At 42.4% G+C, this 21,707-nt stretch overlaps 2 protein-coding genes and 1 long non-coding RNA gene across 6 annotated transcripts in view; 1 reads left to right on the top strand and 2 right to left on the bottom strand.

The window, feature by feature from the left end:
* LOC116065088 (NACHT, LRR and PYD domains-containing protein 3-like) overlaps positions 1 to 21,707 on the bottom strand; it is a 321,141-nt gene that overhangs the window by 166,119 nt on the left and 133,315 nt on the right. The gene's annotated exons all lie outside the window — the stretch shown is intronic.
* Positions 1 to 21,707, bottom strand: part of LOC116065087 (complement C3-like) — a 119,679-nt gene that overhangs the window by 78,177 nt on the left and 19,795 nt on the right. For all 4 annotated transcript variants that reach the window (XR_004898729.1, XM_036007041.1, XM_031320549.2 and 1 more), the window contains exons 12-28: positions 17,777 to 17,876; positions 17,562 to 17,656; positions 17,257 to 17,448; positions 17,026 to 17,181; positions 16,205 to 16,334; positions 14,965 to 15,033; positions 14,381 to 14,498; positions 14,178 to 14,266; positions 13,856 to 13,995; positions 12,593 to 12,805; positions 12,017 to 12,080; positions 11,825 to 11,914; positions 2,631 to 2,837; positions 2,226 to 2,301; positions 1,934 to 2,093; positions 1,693 to 1,788; positions 600 to 750 (exon numbers count right to left, since the gene is read on the bottom strand). Coding sequence is in view for 3 of the 4 variants with exons in the window: in XM_036007041.1 (XP_035862934.1) it covers positions 600 to 750; positions 1,693 to 1,788; positions 1,934 to 2,093; positions 2,226 to 2,301; positions 2,631 to 2,837; positions 11,825 to 11,914; positions 12,017 to 12,080; positions 12,593 to 12,805; positions 13,856 to 13,995; positions 14,178 to 14,266; positions 14,381 to 14,498; positions 14,965 to 15,033; positions 16,205 to 16,334; positions 17,026 to 17,181; positions 17,257 to 17,448; positions 17,562 to 17,656; positions 17,777 to 17,876 (2,146 nt within the window). In the remaining variant the exon portion in view is untranslated. The remainder of the gene's footprint in view (positions 1 to 599; positions 751 to 1,692; positions 1,789 to 1,933; positions 2,094 to 2,225; positions 2,302 to 2,630; positions 2,838 to 11,824; positions 11,915 to 12,016; positions 12,081 to 12,592; positions 12,806 to 13,855; positions 13,996 to 14,177; positions 14,267 to 14,380; positions 14,499 to 14,964; positions 15,034 to 16,204; positions 16,335 to 17,025; positions 17,182 to 17,256; positions 17,449 to 17,561; positions 17,657 to 17,776; positions 17,877 to 21,707) is intronic.
* LOC116065094 lies at positions 4,668 to 13,615 on the top strand. Its single transcript, XR_004108660.2, has 3 exons — positions 4,668 to 4,944; positions 8,252 to 8,258; positions 13,602 to 13,615. It is a non-coding gene; the product is annotated as an uncharacterized LOC116065094 (long non-coding RNA).

The following is a 21,707-nucleotide window of genomic DNA, read 5'->3' as shown; positions in this document are numbered from 1 at the left end:
CGGAAATTCTGGAGAAACATTTAGTCACCTAAATCCACTGTAGATTTAGTCGACTAAAATCTGCTAATATTTGGTCTACTAAAACTAGACTAAGACTAAAAGACTTAAGACTAGACTAAGACTAAAACTCTTATGATATTTAGTCTACTAAAATTAGACTAAGACTAAAAGACTTAAGACTAGACTAAGACTAAAACTCTTATGATATTTAGTCTACTAAAATTAGACTAAGACTAAAAGACTTAAGACTAGACTAAAATATGACTAAAACTAAATGGTGTGTTATTCAAAAGACTAAGACTAAATCAGAATTTGCTGTCAAAATGAACACTGATACAGATATAGAATAAATTCATAAATCAGATATTTCACATTAACATTTTATATTTTGTGAATTTACGGTATCTACTGTATATATATTTATAATATATTCCTGTAGTGAGCGAAAATTATTATATATTATCATCCATACCATGTGTGTCGGTCGGGCGCTAATAAACGTATTAAAATTATTCATGGATGTGTTATATTTGAATCTTTACACCACACCATATACTATTATTATCTATTAGTTTAAGAATGTTGCTGTATGACGATACCTGGGGAAGCAAACTTGTAGAGGATCTCCTTGTTCAGTTTGTTTTCATTGGCCAGGGCATATGACGTCATGGCAACAGCATATGAGTAACTGAGGTGGTGCAAATGCCTTTCCAGGTAGGCCACTGCTTTGTCGATACTGGCTTGCAGCCCCTGAACAGAAGGAAAAGACGAAGGAAGGAGAAAGGAGAATAATGGGTATGGGAATAACAGTCGGATAAAAGTAATCCTTTTATTTCAATCCATATCTGTTCAGGAATGTTGTAACATTTGATCCTGGGAGAATAGCTGAGACTGGAATGTCCCCTCTCTCTTCTGTGTCTCATGAGCTATACTGAGCCGTCATTAGTTACAATTACTATTGGGGTGTGGGGTAGTGATGTCGTTCTCAAAACAGACTACTCCATAGTATCGACCTTTCAAAGCAAGTGTTTCACAGCAAGATGTTTTGGTGCCTCTCTTTAATTCGCCACAATCATGTGACCGACAGAGACAAGGCCTTATTACGTCACACTCATGTCAAAGAGGTGTCTGTGACCTGGTATTAAAATCTGTCCTGAGTGATCCGATCACATCAAATGCGTTTTGAGTGACCACTTGTAATCAGATCTCACTTCCCCACTCTATATGTATATATGCAAATAAGCACGTACATCATTTCTGTTTGCATATAGGCTGGTGGTGTTTTTGTGTGTGAGGGTGTGTTTTGTTGAGTCTTCCTTTGTCTGAAATAAAGAACCAATTTTAAAAAATGTTTCATAATTTTGAGTCGAAAACCTGTCCCTGTTCTTATTAGAAACTGCATTATGTCCTGTCAGGAGACTGGGGTAGCAACAGTACCTAAGGGGGGGGGGGGCAGGGCTTTGCAAATGGTCATTTGCTTTATAGTGGTTCAGTGCTTCAATCTTTGTTTCGTTATCACTGGTGTGGAGTCAGTAAATGAAGAAATGACAGAGGTGAGAGAGAAATTAAATTAAATTAGCCGACTGGCTAACACTGGCGCATTTACAGAAATGTTGATTAATGTGCATTGTCCTAATCAAATAAAGTTACAAACAAGAAAGAGAAATTATTGTTTTGATGTGAGATACTCACATTAACACTGGCAGCACATAGTGGGCGAGACTCCTGCATGGCAATGAGGCAGAAGGCCGTCATGGAGGCATCTGACTCTCTTTCTACCACCCCACTCTACACACACACACACACACACACACACACACACACACACACACACACACACACACGTTTTTACTCATATCATCTTTTCATCTCAATTAGCTATTTTTGTAGCACAAAGATGAAGAATTGATGTCAATGAAATCAGTACACGCACACGCATTGCGTTACTGTACACATATCCAATCTCTCGAAACAAGCCGTCAGGTTGCTGTGCGTTGAGAATCAGAAACCTGATGGCTTCACAGATGTGTTGACTTTGCATTGCCACCAGATTGTGAGCCATGGCAAACACCTTGGCAACATAAGCTGTCAGCCTTAGAGAGGAGAGGAAGCTTAGTTTCATTTATTCACACATGACAAACACCATCCTCACATTGTGAGAATCTAAGTTAGAGGAGGATGTGCAAACAATTACATATGAGTTCATGGATGTTTAGATGCCTCACCAGGTGCTGCTCTGTTTCTGCTGAAACACAGCAAAAGACCCATCATTTTTACGGTAGGCAAGCTCATTCTGGTAGCCTGGACACAAACAGCACACAACCACTTTGAGAAGTCCTGTTACATTCCGTGATTATAGCATCTCTCAAATGATTGTGCTGGCATAGGTTTTTGTTTGTACTGATAATCCTGGTTAAAACATGGTCTATGAGTCTATGTGTTGCATTCAGACTATTAATTCTATCTAGCTAGTTTATGTGGGGCAAGGTTATAGCATGCATGCCTGTCTACCACACTGCTTTTTTATACCAATTCTGCCAATCAGAAACTTTAAAATCCCACACGGAGGGGAATCAATCAATCATTAATATTTCTGTTATCTGTGCTAATAAATACATCTTTGAGCCCACCGGTCTTGATGTGTTGAAGGGCTTCGTTACGTTTCTGAAAGCCCACAGTTTCCCACTGGTTGGTTTTGTCCAAATATGTGACTGCAATGACTGGTAGGGTCATGTCGGCCATGTTCGACTCTCCACTGCCGCCAGGCTGGACGATCAGAGTACCCATAGAGTTCCCACTAACGACGTTCTCCACCAGCGCAGAAACTTGTTTTCTCCCTACACACACACACACACACACACACACACACACACACACACACACGCACAAAATGTTATTATAAATCAACAGGAAGAAACAATTAAACAAACATGAAAAGGTTCCCACAACCTCATAATTCCCACATAATTTACCAATTAAAGGTGCAATATGTAATACTGACAACTAGTGTTTAAAATAGTTACTGCAGTACAAATTCAAAATACTGGAGAGAGTCAGCTCCCCTTCCCTCTCCTCCCAAGACTCTAAGTTCACGTTGGTTCCCTGGCTGAGACCGCAGCATCCAACAATGTTGCTAGACGCTAGTCTCACATAGCCAGACATTACTCCACAGCACAGCGGAGTAGCTAACGTTAGATGCTAGTCTCACATAGCCAGACATTACTCCACAGCACAGCGGAGTAGCTAACGTTAGATGCTAGTCTAACGTAGCCAGACATTACTCCACAGCACAGCGGAGTAGCTAACATTAGATGATGGCTATATTGAATAATCATAAAAGCCCATGCTCACGCGGAGCTCTGTACCCAACTGACAGACACACTTTATGGCTTAGAATTACAGTAGGAACCGCTAAAAACCCCACAACCTCGCCGGCCTCTCCACACGCCAGACAGACACTTCCTCGGCTTAGAATTATGATAAGAACCGCTAAAAATACCACTACCTTGCCGTCCTTTTCCACCCGACTGAAATACACACTTTATTGAATTATTATTATTATTAGAATTATGGAAACAATCGCTAAACACACTGCAAACTCAAGGTCCTCTCTTCCCGATTTACAGCCTCCCTCTCTTGGCTTCAAATAACTCACCGTTGTCGGCTACGGCCGCTAAAGAGGCTACACGTTGTAAACAGCCGTGGCCCGCTTGCCTGGTTTTCCGGTAACGTTAGCATTTAGCAGGGTTAGCATGGCGGAGTTAGCCAGGACCCATCGGGATCACTTTACTGGCTGTGTCTCAATTGTTTTTGCGAGTAACAAACTTGGGTACTCTAGCTATATAATTCAATGTGAGTAGCTACACAAATGTTGAAATGACACAAAATGCCTGTCCCTAGTAGCTGTGATAAATTAGCCTGAAGCTAATTGTTTTGTTTTTTTCCTATCACCACCACCCCCCCTTTTCGGAGGACAACTTTATTTTTAATAAAGCTATATATTTTATTTACACAGTATGTTATATTCAGATTTAGAATTACATTCAGTGCATTAACAGTTGCCCTACCATAACCATTCACCCTGTTTGAGTGAGACCCTGGATCCATATAAGGGCAGGGGGGGATTAAAGCACCACGTACGGAGTGTAACACATAACACATAAAACGTGACAAGGTGACAAATGGACAACAGAGGGAAGTGAGACGGGACAATAACAGAACTGACAAGATGGGACTGGACAGGACAGTTGACAAACACAAGCACGTATTATTAGTGATTGGGTAGAATGATCTGTGATTCACATTGAGTGGTCACGGTTTGCGTGTTGAAGGGAGTTGGAAAAACATGTTATGCATAAGTGTGGATAGTGTGTGCATGTGTGTATGAGTAAAGTGGTAACTGCAAGGGAAAAAAAGGGGAAAATAAAATAATTAAATTATATAAATAATGTGAAACAAATAGGGAAGGCGGGGTATTACATAATGGAGGAGGGAGGTATATGTCTGGTTTTTGTTGAATTTAGAAACATTAGAAATGGGGACCAGGTGTCTTCAGAGGCTGACATTTGCTTCCCTCTGTGTGCATTGTGTTTTCCATTGAGATGTATTCTGAGATTACATTTGTCCAGTGATTGATGTGGCAAGATTTCTTTGATTTACAGTTTTGGAGGACTACTTTTTTCGCAACAGCTAGAGAAATGAACAACGGATTCCTGAATTTTTGCGGGATGTGGATTTCGGAGATGTCACCAAGGAGACAGAGTGCTGGAGATGATGGGATTCTGTAGCTCAGGGTGGTGGACAGTGTCTCAGTGACTGTGATCCAGAAAGAGTGAACTGGTTGACAGAGCCACATGGCGTGCAGATAGTCGTCTGTGCTACCTAAGGTGCATTGTGAACAGATACCTGTTTTTGCTAGGCCCATTTTGAACAAATATCCTTTGGGTGATGTGAGATCTGTGAATGACTTTGTATTGTATAAGCTGCAGGTTTGTGTTAGCAGTCATGGAAAAAGTATTCTTACAGATCTGTTCCCAGTAATCAGGGGTGGGAGAGAAGGCCAGATCAGTTTCCCACTTGGTTGTTGGGAGTGTTATTGTTGTATGTAGGTTGGAAATCATTGTATATAGCCGGGAGGTTAGTTTTTTTAAGTTATTAATTTTCACAAGTTCTTCTGTAAGCTGAGAGGGTTGTAATGTGTTGTTGGTGAGTCTGATTTTATCTTTAATAATAAGTTGTTGATATTGAAGGAATTGTTCTCTCCCAACCCCATATTTCTGTGTGAGTGTGTTAAATGACATGAAGTGGTTGTTCTCAAACAGGTGGTGAAGGTGTGTGATTCCTTTTTTGCCCATGTGGAGAAGTAAAAAGCTTTGTTCTTTAACATGAACACTGGCTTGTGCCAGAGTGGGGTGAACTTGTTTGATTCTAGTGATGATTTTGTGATTTGGATGGTTTTCCACCAGGCTGTCAGAGTTGAATAGATGGTAATGCGTTGGCAGAAGTTGGATTTCTTGATTGGTTGTGAGAGGAAGTGGAGATCTTCAATTGGAATGTTTATACATTGGTTTTGTCCCAGTTCCAGTCACGGGTAATTGTGCTTATGTATACTGATCCATTTAACCATGTACTGTAATTGATTTGCAAGGAAGTAGTGAGGGAAGTTTGGTGCCTCAAGCCCACCATGTGAATTTTATTTTGTAGTGTTCAGAGTGATATTCTGGGTTTTTTGTTTTTCCAATAAAATTGTGTTGTTAATGCATTGAGAGTGTTGAACCATTTGTCTGTAGGAGTGATGGGATCATAGAAAAAAGGTAGTTAATCTGGGGTAGGTTTTCATTTTGACTGCAGATATTCTTCCGATGAGTGTGAGTTTAGACCAGCATTTATATTCGTCTTTGATTTTCCTGAGGAGGGGAGTATAGTTGAGGGTGAAAAGCTCCGACAGCTTGGAGGAAATCTGAATCCCTAGGTACTTGATGTTGCCTGTGTGAAGGTGGAGGGAAGTGTCCTGAGCTCCAAAATCCCATGCGTCATCTGAGAGGGGTAGTAAAATGTATTTATTCCAGTTGATAGTGTAATGCGAGACATGGGAGAATCTGTTGATGATATGAAAGTTTCTTTAAGTGATACCTGTGGGTTCTGTAAATAAAGTAAAAGATCATCTGCATATAAACTGATTTTGTGTTGTACGTTGTCTACCTGAATTCCTTTGATTATGCTGTTTTTGGCGTATTTCTGCTGTGAGAGGTTCAATGAAAATAGCAAAGAGGGAAGGCGAGAGAGGGCATCCCTGTCTGGTGCCCTGATGCAGTATGAAGCTCTGTGAAGTGATTCCGTCAGTGGTAAGGGTGGCCCTGGGTGATGTGTACAGTGTTTTAATCCAGTGGATGAACGACTCTCCAAACCCAAACCTGTGAAGTGTATTGAATAAAAATGACCAGTTTACCTTATCGAAAGCTATTTCTGCATCGAGTGAAATAATGGTTCTCTTTTGTGTTTCTTGCGATATATTGAATAGGTTGAAAAGTCTGCATACATTATCTGTGGCGTGTCTATTTTTTATGAAGTCTGCCTGATCTGGATGAATGAGTGTGGAAGTGACTGTTTCTATTCTGGTTGCTAGTGCTTTGGTGATAATTTTCAAGTCAGTATTCAATAGTGAGAGGGGTCGGTAGCTAGAGGGGTGAGATGGGTCTTTGTTGTGTTTGAGTAATGTCATGGCTGCTGTATTCATGTGTGTGGGTATGGTGGAGGAGGTTTTTATTTCAATAATTACTCTGTTGAATAGTGGTGAAAATATGTCCCAATATTGTTTGTAGAATTTGGCTGGTAATCCATCTGGTCCGGGAGATTTGTTGTTAGGAATTTTATTGAGGGCTTTGGTAAATTCATTGAGGTAAGGGGTTCATCTTGAATGTTGGTTTGTTCTGTAGTTAATTTTGGTAATGTCAGAATGTTTCAGAAGGTATTGATTTCTGATTGTGTAGGTTGGTGAGTGGAGGAATAGAGGTGGCTGTAGAAATTCTGAAATATGTTGTTTATATCCTGTGGGTTTTGATGAATGTTTCCTGGGGATTCCAAGATGGCTGGGATGATTGATTTCTTTTTCTTGTGTTGGAGTAGATTTGCTAAATATTTACTGTTTACTTCATTACTGTATTGAAAACCATTATATTTCATTTGCTGAATTTGAAATTGTGTTTTTTTTTTCCTGTATAATATTGTAAAGTTGTATTCTAAATTCTTTTAACCTTTTGTTTTGGTTCACTGGGATGGTGGGATATTTCATTCGTTAAGTGTTTGATTTTTTGTTCTAACGTATTTTCCAATTGTTGTTGCTGTTTTTTCCTAAATGAAGAGTATGATATGATTTTTCCTCTGATTACGGCCTTCCCAGTTTCCCACAGCAGTGAAGGTGAGATGTCTGGAGAGTCGTTCATCTCCACTCTCGCCTTATAAGGGTTGTAAAGTTGGGATCTTCTAACAGTGAGGTATTGAAGCGCCATGTAGTTGAAGTTTTGGCAGATGTTAGCCTGAAGCTAATTGTAGTGATAAGCGACTGCAGGCCACCATAGTCGCAGTCGTGACGTCATCTGTGTTCGCCTAGTGAATGACTAAAAACGTATACACTCACAAATAAAGAAGCAGGTTGAACTCATGTTGGACTAACAGGTTCTTTCTTAATTATTACAGTTCATGACATAGTGTCAGAAGTGGCCGACTGATCGCCTACAAAGCTGTAATGTCAAGCTCAGACCACCAGAACCGTTTGACTTCACCTACCTGGCGGACTGGCCAATGTGGCGCCGTCGCTTCGATCGCTTTTGGGTGGCGTCGAAGTTTGACAGAGACAGTAGGGAAGCGCAGGTCAACGCGCTCCTCTATGCCATGGGTAGAGAGGCGGAGGCAATCTACAACTCTTTTATTTTTTTTAAAAGATAATTTTTTTGGGCATTTTTAGGCCTTTATTTGACAGGACAGCTGAAGACATGAAAGGGAAGAGAGAGGGGGGAATGAAATGCAGCAATGGGCCGCAGATCGGAGTCGAACCCGGGCCCGCTGCATCGAGGAGTAAACCTCCATATATGGGAGCCCCCTCTACCAACTGAGCTACCCGGGCGCATCAAAATGGGACATTTTAAAGCAGCTTCTCAAACTAAAATGCTAAAAGAGGCAGACAGAGGGGACATGTTTTTCCTTGGAGCAGTGACTAAAGCTACACCAGCCATAATTGAGTAACCAGATTCAGAAAATGAGTGGCTTGTGGATTTACCTGTAAATCCACAAGCACTGTGGAATTTAAGATTGACACAGGTGCAGACATCAGTGTAAGGTCAGAGACTGCATTTCACAGACTGCCACAGAGCTGGTCACAATGGGAAAAAGGGAAAAACCAAACATCACCAGTCCAGGTGGCAAAGTGAAAGGCCATGAGTCAGTACAAAGTGCAGAAATACCACTACTGGGTAACTGTCAAAAGGGGCCATATTCTCACAACCTGCTGGGATGGTGTGTTGCCAAGAGGATGGGACTGGTAATGAGAGTCGATGGCATCGACACAGTCATGCTTAGCGATGTGTTTGGGGACATAGGTCTGCTTAAATGTGACCCTGTCAAAATTGAACTGAAAGCCGACGCTATACTCTGTCAACACCACGCCATATCCCCTTTCCCTTTCTTTCAAAAGTTGAAGCTGAACTGCAGCGCATGCTGGCCCTGGGCATAATAGAGGAGGTCACGGAGCCCACAGATTGGTGTGCCCCGATGGTTCCTGTGGAAAAGAGGAACAAAGACCAGGTTCAGGTGTACGTGGATCTCAAATGATTGAACAAGGCAGTTAAGCGAGACAGATTCATCCTGCCAACTTTGAAAGATATTGCTCCGAAGCTGGCTGGAGCTAAGGTGTTTTCTACTCTGGACGCTTCATGTGGATTCTGTCAGATTCCCCTGGATACAAGCAGCCAGAAATTGACAGCCTTCATAACCCCTATAGGCAGATTCTGTTTTCAGCGGCTGCCATTTGGAATAACGTCAGCTCCAGAAATCTTCCAAAGGCAGATGGCTACACCGCTAAAGGGTCCCGAGGGAGTTGTTGTAGTGATGGACGACATACTGATTTTCGGAGAAACCAGGGAGGAACATGACATCCGCCTAGATGCTGTTCTCAGGACAATAAAAGAGTGGCATTTTATGATGCCAACTGGAAAACTGTGATAAGCGCAGATGCAAGTAGCTATGGCTTAGGAGCTGCATTATTACAGCAACATGAGGGTGAGTTAAAGCCAGTGGCATTCTGCTCTCACACGCTGTCTGACTCTGAGAAGAGATACTCTCAAATAGAATAAGAGTGTTTGGCAGGTGTGTGGGCATGTGAACGTTTTGCACGTTATGTGCAGGGCATGGACAGTTTCTGTCTACAAACAGACCACAAACCACTGGTGCCCCTTATAAAGACACATGACTTGGAGAAAGCCCCTCCAAGGTGCCAAAGACTCCTCATGCGCCTTTTAAGGTTCCATGTAGTTGCCAAGCATGTTCCCGGGAAACAGCTGGTTGTTGTTGATGCCCTCTCCAGAAGCCCGTTGACTGAGATGGTTGAAAAGAGAACAGACCACGAGGTACAAGCATATGTGGAGTCAGTAGTAGCTAATGCACCGGTGTCATCACAAAAACTCTGTGAAATCCTTGAAGGCACACAGCATGACGGAGAGCTGCAAACAGTCATGGATTTCTTCAGGAAAGGATGGCCACTGAGAGCAGCACTGTTCTCATCTCTGCACGGATATTACTCCGCAAGGGCACAACTCTCAGAAGCAGATGGGTTAGTGTTATCCCAGGACAGGCTTGTCATTCCTGCTGCATTAGAATTGTATGTGCTGAAACAGCTGCATGAGGGACAACAAGGACTGACAAAGTGTCGAGCACGTGCCAGGATGTTAGTATGGTGGCCGCGCATCAGTTCAGAGATCACACAGGCCGTGTCAGAATGCAAATTCTGCATTGAAAATAAGCCCAGTCAGAGACGAGAACCACTCCTTGCAACTCCTTTACTGGGTGGCCCCTGGCAGCGCATTGCTGCAGATTTGTGTGAGGTAGAGAGAAAGAATTATCTCATTGTGACTGACTACTACTCTCGGGATATTTAAATAGCTCACCTGTCTACGACATCTAGCCGTCAAGTTATTAACAGTCTTAAAGGCATGTTTGTGAGATGGGGAATACCACTGGAGCTGGTGAGTAACAATGCCACACAGTTTACGTCTGCAGAGTTTCAAGACTTCAGTCAGAAGTATGGGTTTGTGCACACAACCACTAGCCCTCATTACCCCCAAGTGAATGGTGCTGTGGAGGGGGCCATTCAGACTGCTAAGCATGTTCTGAAGCAGCCTGATCCATATCTTGATATCATATCAACGGAGCAGTGCTGCGAGGCAACAGGAGACATCTGCTGGCTGTCCTAGAGCCGGCTAATCCAACAGACCAGCAGCAGCTGCAGTCTGCGGGACCTCCAGTGCAGCTGCCCGGCGGTACCCTACCTGTGGCTAGTCCCGGGCACAGAGACAATGCCTCTGATCAGAGTGTGTGCTCCACAGCATTCGACTCCACACAGAGCTGTGATGGTGACATCCAGGGGGCGGGAGGTTAGAGTTCCACATAGAGACGCCTAGACACATAGTGTAGTTTCACTTCACACTTCTTTTCCTCTGTTCTATAGAGTTTGTGTGACGAAGAAAAGAAATAATGAGTATGAGACTGTTAAACCAATATGACATTGTGTTCTATGTTAAATGTATATCACACGTTATTAGTACTTATTTAGACAATATGTGATGAATGATCGGAATGCAGAAATTTGTTTAAATATCTGAGTCCACACTCAATGTGGTGACACTGAGGTTACACAGCAACCACTCAAGGACTGTTCAACATATCCACATAGGAACAGCAACTATCGAGGGCAGAATAATGTCTACGTTGCTGTGGACTAAGGGCAGTCTACCCCAGAGTCCTAGAGTTAAAGGAAAGGTTAACTGCTAAATTCATGATATCAATGTTCATGTGATGAGATGTGTATCTCAGGTTAAGAATTTTTGTTTACTCACTTAAAGGGGGAGATGTAATGATAAGTGACTGCAGGCCACCGTAGTCACAGTCGTGACGTCATCTGTGTTCGCCTAGTGAATGACTAAAAACGTGTACGCTCGCCAATAAAGAAGGTTAAACTCATGTGGGACTAACGGGTTCTTTCTTAATTATTACCGTTCATGACACTATGCTTACCTGTTCAGGAGGAAATTAGCCAACTTGGCGTCCTTTTGGGCTCTAAGCTGTCTCCATCTTTCAAATACATCTCCAATATTTACCCGGGGTTTGCCTCTGGTCACACAACTGTTAGAAACATGCCGGGTTTGTTAGGTCGGGTAAAATCTATCTCCATTGATCCTGTTTGTTTGTTTGCTGCTTTCATGGCTGTACTAACGTTACAGCTGTAGCGCGCTGGGTTTACGTTTTTACAAGTGTATCTGGCAACCTGGCCTGGCTGTCAAACTGGGCAGTTGATAACAACACACAGGCCAAAACACAAACAGAAATTTTGTCACGGAACGGAAATTTCAAAGAGAGAAAATACTGGCATTAGCATTGTTGTCAGAAAAGATAGTATTTCAACTTAGCATGTTTCCTTAATAGCTAATGACGCTTTTTTAAATTTTTGGATTTATTACAGTACATATATTACATATTGGTCCTTTAACACCTATGCAGAGTTCATTGTACAGCCACTGTATGACATAACATGCTGAAATATAACATAATATCTGACCTGTCACAGAGATCTGTGTGCTAGTAGGTGTGTTTCGGACCAAATCTTTTACAGGAATTCTACTGTTGAGAGTTACTTCTTGTTTACCACCTAAAGGGAGAAACAGTGGGCAAGTCAGGGTATTAGGTAGAAAATGGTAAAAACATATTACTAAATTACTATATATTGTGGCTAATTAATGGGTAAACTCACCTACACCTTTAGTAGTGGGGTCTAGGATTATAATCTGAGGAGATTTAACCAGTACGCCTTTAGGCTGGAAAAACAACAGCGAGGACAAACATGAGAAATTAAAACTATTTTGGATGATTTTGTCCGTCTGATGACTGATTCCTTTAACTGACTTTAACACAGGAGTTTACAGGTTTACTGTATCCAACCGGCAGTCAATGTTTTTTTTTAAACATACGACAACTATAATTCACTAACCTATAACACGTTTTTTACTGTAACCACAACAACAAAGCTCAACAAGCAGTACCCAAAACATGATTCTTTCCCTAAACTTAACCAAGTCGTTTTTCTGCCTAAACCTATCCATAGCATTGTCATATCATTAAATAGATAATAACAGTGATTTTGGATAGCCCAGACAAATCAAGCAAGTGGCTGCCTACAAAATCCATATACTGTACATTCAAACCATAACGCTGTAAATATACGTTAAGTTTAAACTTTTTTTTTTTTCAGCTTGAACATTAAAGAGAACAGTTCTTATATGATATAAATAAGCTTTAAACCCCCTAGATGGAGTCTGTTTTTTCTTACCACCACCAGCAACTTCTTCCTGATTCCATCATTGAGCAAAGAACCCTTAACAGATGCTTTGACCTCAATGTTATATATTCCTTCTTTCATAGGAATAATGATGAAGGGTACAGCTTGTGTAGTTTGGGCCCCCATTTTGACTTCCTGGCGATACTTCCCACGTTTAAAAGCTGAACTGCACACATGCTCCTCCTCAGTCAGATCCACACGCACCTAAAAAAAGGGGCAAAGATGGAGAAAGAGACTGTATGTCAGTCCAATATGTAGTGTTGTCTTTGCCCTTTTCTTTGCAAACTCCTGCGAAAAATGAATGAATGAAAAATCTCCGCAGCACTGTGGAGCACGTCTTCTGGAACACATGCTCATACTTATCTGACAGAATAGGTCGATTGCCAATGACTCCCAAAATTATATATATATATATATATATATATACACACACACTACGCTCCGATCTGCACACTGCTGTTTACCTTTTCCTGCTACAACTGAATTCCCGCGGGACTTCAGCGCAAGACTACAGCTAGCCTCCTGTAACGCTGTTACTGTACAAGAAACAGGCATCATTTGTCCCGTTTCCATGTAGTTACATAGTCACTGATATGATCATAACCACTACAGTGCTCAATGACCTATTTTTGAGGGGGAAATAAACTTTTTTCGCCACAAAAACTTTGCCGCAAAAGCATGAACTGTCCTCTGGAGGACATCCACCAGACCACCGGGCGCCCGTGAATTGTTGTCGGCCGCGGCAGGTGAGGAAGGCGGGGAGGAAGTAGAAGGATGCCGGTCGGCCCTGCTAGCCTGGCTAAGGCTACTAACACACAGTTCACCACTGCAGAGACTACTATTCACCAACGCCAGATGGATCGCACACAAAATGGATATATATGCTACAAATACACAGAGAACTGCTGCTTGATGATTATTACCGAAGCCTGGCTGAACTCACTCATCCCAGACGGCAGCTAGCAGCTAACAGGGTAGGTGAATTTAAACAATGTCTGAGTTGAAAACGCATCTTGTTGTCATGTAAGGGCCCTGTTCATGTTGCACAGACATTTTAATTGCATTTTGTGTCTGTTAAGAGGCACAAAGGCACTCTTTATGATATGATAATCTTGATATATATTATCAAGATTAACGTAAAAATTGCCCGGAGTTCGCCTTTAAGCTGCTTGCACAATCGCCTTAACGGTCGTCAGTTCTCTAAGTGAGGATGGTCTGGACCTGAAACAGCAGAGCAGAGTAACACAGACTTACGGTGAGAGGATCGGGGCTGTAGTTGTGGAGGATTGCCTTAATTTCCAGCTGCTCGTGACGGACAGCAGAGTACGGCAGCCTGAGATCAATGAAGAATTCCTTCCGGACAATGACCTCTAACGGCTCGCCAACACAGATTCCTTAAGTTGAGATGAAAAAAAACGATAAAACAAGTAATGAAACAGAGAGAGAGAGAGAGAGAGAGAGAGAGAGAGAGAGAGAGAGAGAGAGAGAGAGAGAGGTGAACTGTAATGGATGGGAGCGGTTTAAGGCTAGAGACCCAACTTAAGCACAAGGAAGCTTTTAGTCACTGAATCCTCACCGTGAGTTCTTGACAGACTAATGCCAGTGAACTGCCAGGTTGTGACTGAGTGGCTCAAAGGAAAATGTCTCATCAATGTTGTAGTGTCACTGAAACAAATAAAAGTTTTAACACTTTGAGAGGTAAAGAATAGCTCTACATCCTAGTGGTGTCATTATGAAGTCATCAGTGTAATTTTTGTGTCTATATTTGAGTTGACTCACCAGTTAGGGTTTCCCTGAGGACAAGCAGGCAGTATGAAGTCTGACCACAGCCAACTTTCAGGGAAGTTGGTGCGAGAAACAATTTCATCGCTGTCCATGTAACTGTCATCTTCATCACCTAAAGAGTCATTAAAAATGAGGTAAGAAGATACAGGGGGGAAGAAGAATTCTGAACTGGAAAGCTGTTAGAAATGTTTCTATTTCTTATTTAATATTCTAGTCAGGTCAGTTTTAATAAAATAGGACAAAATCACAATCAGTACAACATGTGACACACTCTATCCTAGGACAAAAAAATGGAAAAGGGAGGGGGAAACCTGCAAGAAATGAGGGCCCCCTCTCCCTTCAGTGTGGAAAAGAGCAGTATGAAGGAACAGATTGACATATAAAGTAGATGATGTATGAAGTAAAAAGTGTTTCAACTCACTTTTATCTTTCCACTAATATATAGCATGGCAAAGATAAGTATTTTAAAAGTCAACGACACAAGATGTCCAACTACAGAGATTGTGGAGAGCCTGAACTGTGTGACAGAAGATGACTGAATATGTGGTTATTGGCTAGTTTAGAGCTGTGGTTCTTACCTAAGCTGGTTGTGACGTCCATTATAGTAGCAGCTCGTTTCCTCCTGCTGGGGGCCGGGCATTTCAATTCTGGAAACGCAACACAGACAATATCTTTACGAGAACCCAACAAAGTTGTAACTAGACATGAGTTTTGCACTGTATAATTGATAGGGATGCCTTTAAAAACCATATGTATTATGTTTTGCAACCTCTGCTGGAATGTGCCCACAACCCAGTTCTAACCTTAAGACCTGAGCTGAAGTAGGCCAGTGTGATAGCATCAACTATCCGCTGAGAAAGTCTTTGTTTGTTTAATGATGGGTTTACATCTGTGGAACTTAGCGTGGGACTCAAACAACTGGTCCCCCTTTTCTTGCAGGTTCTTTTTCTTGCCACATTTTGGTACAAAAGCAGGATTGGGCTTTAGGGTTACCTGAAGGTTACCAGGAGTGAATCGTATACAAGCAGGATGCACAGACAGAGTGAGATATCGCTCACATGTTTATCTGTTACTAACACCGTAACCCTGCGGGGTCTGTGGTGCACAGGGTTCAGTCTGAGAAAAGCCATCCAATGCTAAAAATCTCTTATGTACAGCCTGCCACCAACAGTGCTGACACCATCAGTCCCAACAGCCTGAGACACAGACAATACAGACCTGTTTCTCAACCAAATGTGCCAGAGTGGAACTCAAAGTGTCCACTCTATGAGCGAATTTAGAGTCAGAAATGGAAAAGTTGTGTCCCTTCTTGGTGTTAACTCACTCTTTTACTTGTTGACCACAAAACCCAGATCGGCCAGGTTTGCCAACATAATTTCCGAGCACGCCAGCAGTAGCCAGTTGTCTGTAGCCAGTAGGTGGATGCCCCGCTCCCTGAGGCGACTATAGCTGCCTCGACACATGTTTGTGATGACAGTTTAGTTTAGTTTATTTTAAACAGCTAGCACCTTGTCGTTGTTCAATATACTCGCACTGTGGATTTTTCATATGGTCTGTAATATTTACTCTACCCTCACCAGACCCACAGCATTGATAGGCAGACTCTGCATGGCAGTGGATGTTGTTTTTTGAAGAAAATAATTTATAATTTATTTTATATTTGGTGGCACAGGCACACCTCTGGTGAGAGTATGAATGCAGGGCCCTGACGCATAATGATATATCAGTGTGTCTGTAAATACGCGAGGGGGCTTAACCCAAAGTTAAACATTGAAATGAATGCTGAAGGGAAGAAAAAGTGGTAAAAATCAGTGTCACCTTGTCTGTAGGGAGTTCCAGAAGCTGTGTTTGACTCAAACAACAGCCCAGCATCGTAGAACACACCCATTCCATCCTTCCCTCCACCTGGTGTGCAGCCTGTGTCGTACTTCTCTACAATATCCCACACCTGAGCAGGGCGAACGTCATTCACACACACAAAAACAACCAGACAAGACATAGGGTTACACTAGTTACATAAGTTAAACAGTCATATCTATAAACTCCAACCCAGTCTCACGGCAGTTCGTGTAAATGTCACGTTATTTTTAATTTATTGATACGTGTTCACGGGGACGTTTTTCTCATTTTTTACGTGGTGGCCAGCACGAAATACCCTATGGCGAAAGGACGCCTCACACGCTGGGAGACGGCTGCTGGGGACGCGCGACAATAACGGGATGGCGGCGGTTGGGTTTAGGAAAAACACTACAGGGAAAGGGCGCCACACGCCAGAAGACGACCACGCGACAATAACGGGACGGTTGTGATTAGGAAGACTACGGGAAACAAAACGCCACACGCAGGACGCGACCACGCAATATGCTTCCCATTGAAATACATTACTTCACATTTTCGTGCTGCCACCACGTAAAAAATGAGAAAAACGTCCTCGTGAACACGTATCAATAGATTAAAAATAATGTGACATTTACACGAACTGCCATGAGACCGGGCTGTAAACTCATATGACAGTTCAGTTATGGCATTACACACATTTACGAGTAGTGGCGGTTCTACATTGAATGACGCCCCAGACGAGACCCCCTTCGAGTGCCCCCCATCAACTATTTTTGTTAAATATAAGATTAAGAAATTACCTTTTTCTGGGTGAGACGGTGCTTGTTGTTTAGGACATAGACACCTTTGTCAACTGCCACCAGTCCCACTGTGGCCCCCGGGTCTCCAGTGACCTTTAGACCAAACATCCTGAGAGGCTCATAGGACGGAGAGGGGTTGGATGATTCCAGCCTCAGCTAAATGTAAAGGGGAGGTCAATGAATGAGGCAATGTTAAAGCAGATGCACACAATCTTACTATCTGTGTCTCACCGAGCCCATGCAGGAGTCCTTTACATCCACCCAAACAGAGTCTGATACCACTTCATTGCCATTTGTGTGGTAGTAGGCTATGATGCGGAACGATGGCAGCATTTCTTTGGTAACAGTGACTGTAAGGGAAATCAATATTTGGCCTCTTGTCTTGAAACGGCCATTTTTCACCAGTTGACCTCTGCTCAGGATCTATGGACATAGATAACATCAGTTCTTTTCCGACATGTATAGACTACACAGGTTGTGGGATGCAACAAAAAGAGTTGTATATGCACACATGCAGGTGTAAAACCAGGTCTCACCAGGTATGTGATGTCAGTGTCATGATTTTCGTTCCTCTTGAGGATGAGGTTGACATTCAGGGTGTCTCCTAATTCCAGCTCAGCTTTATCCACACCTGCAAATGTGACATGTTGTGATGAATGTTGGACACTAAAAAGATGTAGTGCATGGTGCATACATCGCCAAAGCCACCAATTGTTTTCAACATCTAATGTTATTTCAGGATGTCCCTTACCTATGTGGATGTAGTTGTTACTTTGAGAGGTATATGGGAGAGCTACCATGGTGGCTGATACTTGCCTTTCACATGTAATAAGAGGATCATTGGTCCTTGCCTGCAATTAACAACACACACAGGTAAGCATACACGTACCGCTGAATAAAAAAGTCTCAAGTCTATTCTATCCTGTGGAGACCTTGCCTCGCAGTAGCCTAGCAATAAAAAATCACTTTTATGGACTAACTAAAAGACATATACTGACAAGAATTGACGAGGATTTTCATACAATAGCTTGACAGTACAATAAAAAGCTGGCCATTGGTATGCTACATTGTTTCGTTTCATAGCTGAATTAAATGTTGACATTTAATTGAGCAAGGTACGTTACGCCCTGCAGTTCCCTGCTACGCCATGAACTATTACAACCACTAGTCATAGTTCCATTATCTTTATTGTGACTATAATTTCTACTGTTCATCACACCACCAACCAGCACCGTCAGACACCACCTACCAAGAGCCTGGTTTTGTTCCAGGTTTCTGCCTAAAAGAAAGGTTTTCCTTAGATAAGATAAGATAAGATAAGATAAGATAAGATAGACTTTATTAATCCCACAGTGGGAAAATTCCTATGCTACAGCAGCTCAAAAGAAAATGTACACACATCAGAATAACACAAATAAACATTAAGTAGACATAGGACAAAAAATATACATAAAGTATAGGGAAAGGAAAAATAGAATAGAATTAGTTATAATAATATTAATAATAGTAATAAAAACAACCATATTTACACAATAAACAACCTTATATAAACAGACAGTATATAAAACACAGATATACAGAAGAGTAAGGTGCAAATGAGTAGAGATGACATATTGCACAGTTGGAGGTGACACAGAGTAATAAATAGATAAATGTGCATTCTGTTGAGTGCAGTCTGTTGAGTCTTCTCCTGTCCCTCTCTGTGATCCCAGCTCCCCAGCAGGCTACTCCATAAAAGATTGCAGACGCAACTACAGAGTCAGAAAATGTTTTTAACAGAGTCCAGCACACCCCAAAGGACCTCAGCCTCCTCAGCAGGTGGAGACGGCTTTGGCCCTTTTTGTACAGGACGTCTGTGTTTTTGGACCAGTCCAGTTTATTGTTGAGGTGAACACCCAGATATTTGTATGTCTCCACCATCTCAATGTAGACACCCTGGATGTTCACCAGTGTGGTACCAGGTGGCCTCCGGTGAAAGTCAACCACCATCTCCTTTGTCTTGCTGGCGTTGATGTGAAGGTGGTTTGACTCACACCAGTTGACAAAGTCCCTGATGACCTCCCGGTATTCCTGATTATTCTCCTCTGATACCCTCCCAACAATGGCAGTATCATCAGAGAACTTCTGCATGTGACAGCTGCTTGTGTTGTACCTGAAGTCCGCTGTATACAGGGTGAAGAGAGACGGGGTGAGCATTGTACCCTGTGGTGCTCCTGTGCTGCTCATCACCACATCAGACACGTGTGGTCTGTCAGTGAGGTAACTGATGGTCCATGCAGACAGGTGGGGGTCAACACCAGCTCCCAATAGCTTCCCCCAGAGCAGTAATGGTTGAATTGTATTGAAAGCACTGGAGAAATAAAAAAACATGACCCTCACAGTGCTCCCAGTGTTCTCCAGATGTGACAGTGATCTGTGTGATAGATAGATAATGGCATCCTCCACCCCTATGCCTGGTTGGTAAGCGAACTGTAGAGGCTTCAGTTCTGAGCTCACCAGGGTTCTCAGGTGCCGCAATACAATCCTCTCCAAGGTCTTCATCAGCTGAGAAGTTAAGGCCACGGGTCTGAAGTGGTTGGGCTGGAACTCTCTCCAAACTCAGGCTCAGGATGAAGATGTGCAGGATGACCTCACTGAGCTGATCTGCACAATCTTTAAGCAGTCTAGAGCAGATTCCATCCGGGCCCGGGGCCTTCCTTGCCTTGATCTTTTTTAGCTCCTTCTTCACCTGATGGACTGTCAGAGAGAGACTGCTGGAGGGAGGTGTAGGTACTCCCTGGAGAGAAGGATGGGGGGAGGTGTGTGAAGTGGGGGGTGCTGATGTCTCAGAAGCCCTGGAGGATGAGGTGGTCCGCAGTGGCCAGAGAGGAAAAGACTGAGTCACTGACAGGTCTGAAGTCTGGTTGGAGGGGGGAGGAGAGGGGGTAGAATCAAATCTATTGAAAAAATGATTTAATTAATTTGCCCTGTCACGGTCACCAGAAGCAAAGCCTCTACCACTGTCCTTGTTTTTGCCAGAGATGGTTTTCAGTCCCCTCCAGACCTCTCGTGTTGTTTTGTTAGAGCTGTCTTTCCCTTTCCTTATCTCCCATCTGAGCTGTTTTTGAACCCTCCTCAGCTCTTCTTTGTCCCCGGATTTAAAAAGTCTTTTCTTTTCATTCAGTAGGGCTTTGAGCTCAGGAGTCACCCAAGGTTTGTTGTTGGAGAAACACCGAACCTTCTTCTTAGGTATGGTGTTCTCCACACAGAAATGAATATAGTCTGTAACACAGTGAGTGAGACTGTCAATGTCCTCCCCATGTGACCTACAGAGCATTTCCCAGTCTGTGGTCTCAAAACAGTCTCTCAGTACTTCACTGCAGCTTTATTACCTAAAGCTGCATTATTCAATATTTTTTTAATCAATTCATCTTCAGACACAGAAAATTAACATTAAATCATTGCCTATATTCCATTTCCTTATAGCTTTGTTTTGGAGAAGATATCTTGGTCTTGCTTGAAGATGCTTGACTACAGTATGTTCACCATTTACATACTGTACAGTAAAAATGTTTGAGCAGCAGAACCAAGAAAATCAGCTGTGAAATCTTAAAATCTGTATAGAGTGATAGCTCTACTTGATTACAACACTACAAGTGAATATCAAAAATGTTGATTAATGTAGGTTTTAAAGGGTAACTGGTTGAAGGGACTGATGGGAACAACAATCTTAGTCCCTAACCCCTAACCCCTTCACTATTGAACGTAGATTTTTCATGATTTTAGCTGAAGCTCTGGCCTGCTGCCTTGAAAAAATCATGCCAGCTCTGATAAACCCTGATCAGACCGGCTTTATTTCAGGAAGGCACTCATCTTCAAACACCAGGAGGTTGCTTAATATCATTTTTTCTCCTCCCACCGATTCGCCAGAAATTGTACTCTCTTGGGATGCTGAAAAAGCTTTTGATCTTGTTGAATGGAATTACCTGTTATATATACAGTACTTAACGGAAACACTGGCGTATTCCACTAGTTTGATAAAAATATGCAAGACTGTACGGCTGCAGCCTGGAGCCTACCATATGGTGTCGTTGAGCTTCTACTTTTCAAAATAAAAGCTTGTGTCTGCTATGTCTTCGTACTTTGGTGTTTTGTGTGTTTAAGTATGTAATAATATGTTTTAAATATGCAAGCATTTCCATTCTTTTCTAAGATGGTGCCATGGTAGTTTATTTCAAGGTTTTATGAATTGCTCCAGTGTGTGTATTATTTAATTATGAAAGCCTTTAGGTGTGCCTCATGCTGCTCATGTCATAATCTCTGTCCCTGTCTGAAATTGGGCTGGTAAGGAACGGAATTGCCACGGCTGTATTTTTGTCCCAGTCCGCCCCTGCTTATAAGTCATTTTTCTCTTCTCTAAAACCAGTTAACATGGTGGAGTGGGCGTGCACACATTAGGAGAACAATCCTCCAACTCCCTAGGTCTAAGGGAGGACTAGCTCTGCCAAACTTTTGTCACTACTACTGGGCTTGCAACATAAGTAGGCTTTTATTCTGGAACACAAATAAAATACAGAACTATCAGCCTCAGTGGGCCCATATAGAAACGTCCTCCTCGTACCTCTCACTTTTGGTCTGCTCCCAATTGCCACTTCCAATTAAGCAATTTTCTCCAAATCCGATCAGAAATGCACTTAAAGTCT

The sequence above is a fragment of the Sander lucioperca genome, chromosome 11, assembly GCF_008315115.2.
Source record: "Sander lucioperca isolate FBNREF2018 chromosome 11, SLUC_FBN_1.2, whole genome shotgun sequence".
NCBI lineage: Eukaryota > Metazoa > Chordata > Actinopteri > Perciformes > Percidae > Sander > Sander lucioperca.
Note: the sequence above shows the minus strand (reverse complement) of the source record. Positions and strands in the feature narration are given on the sequence as shown.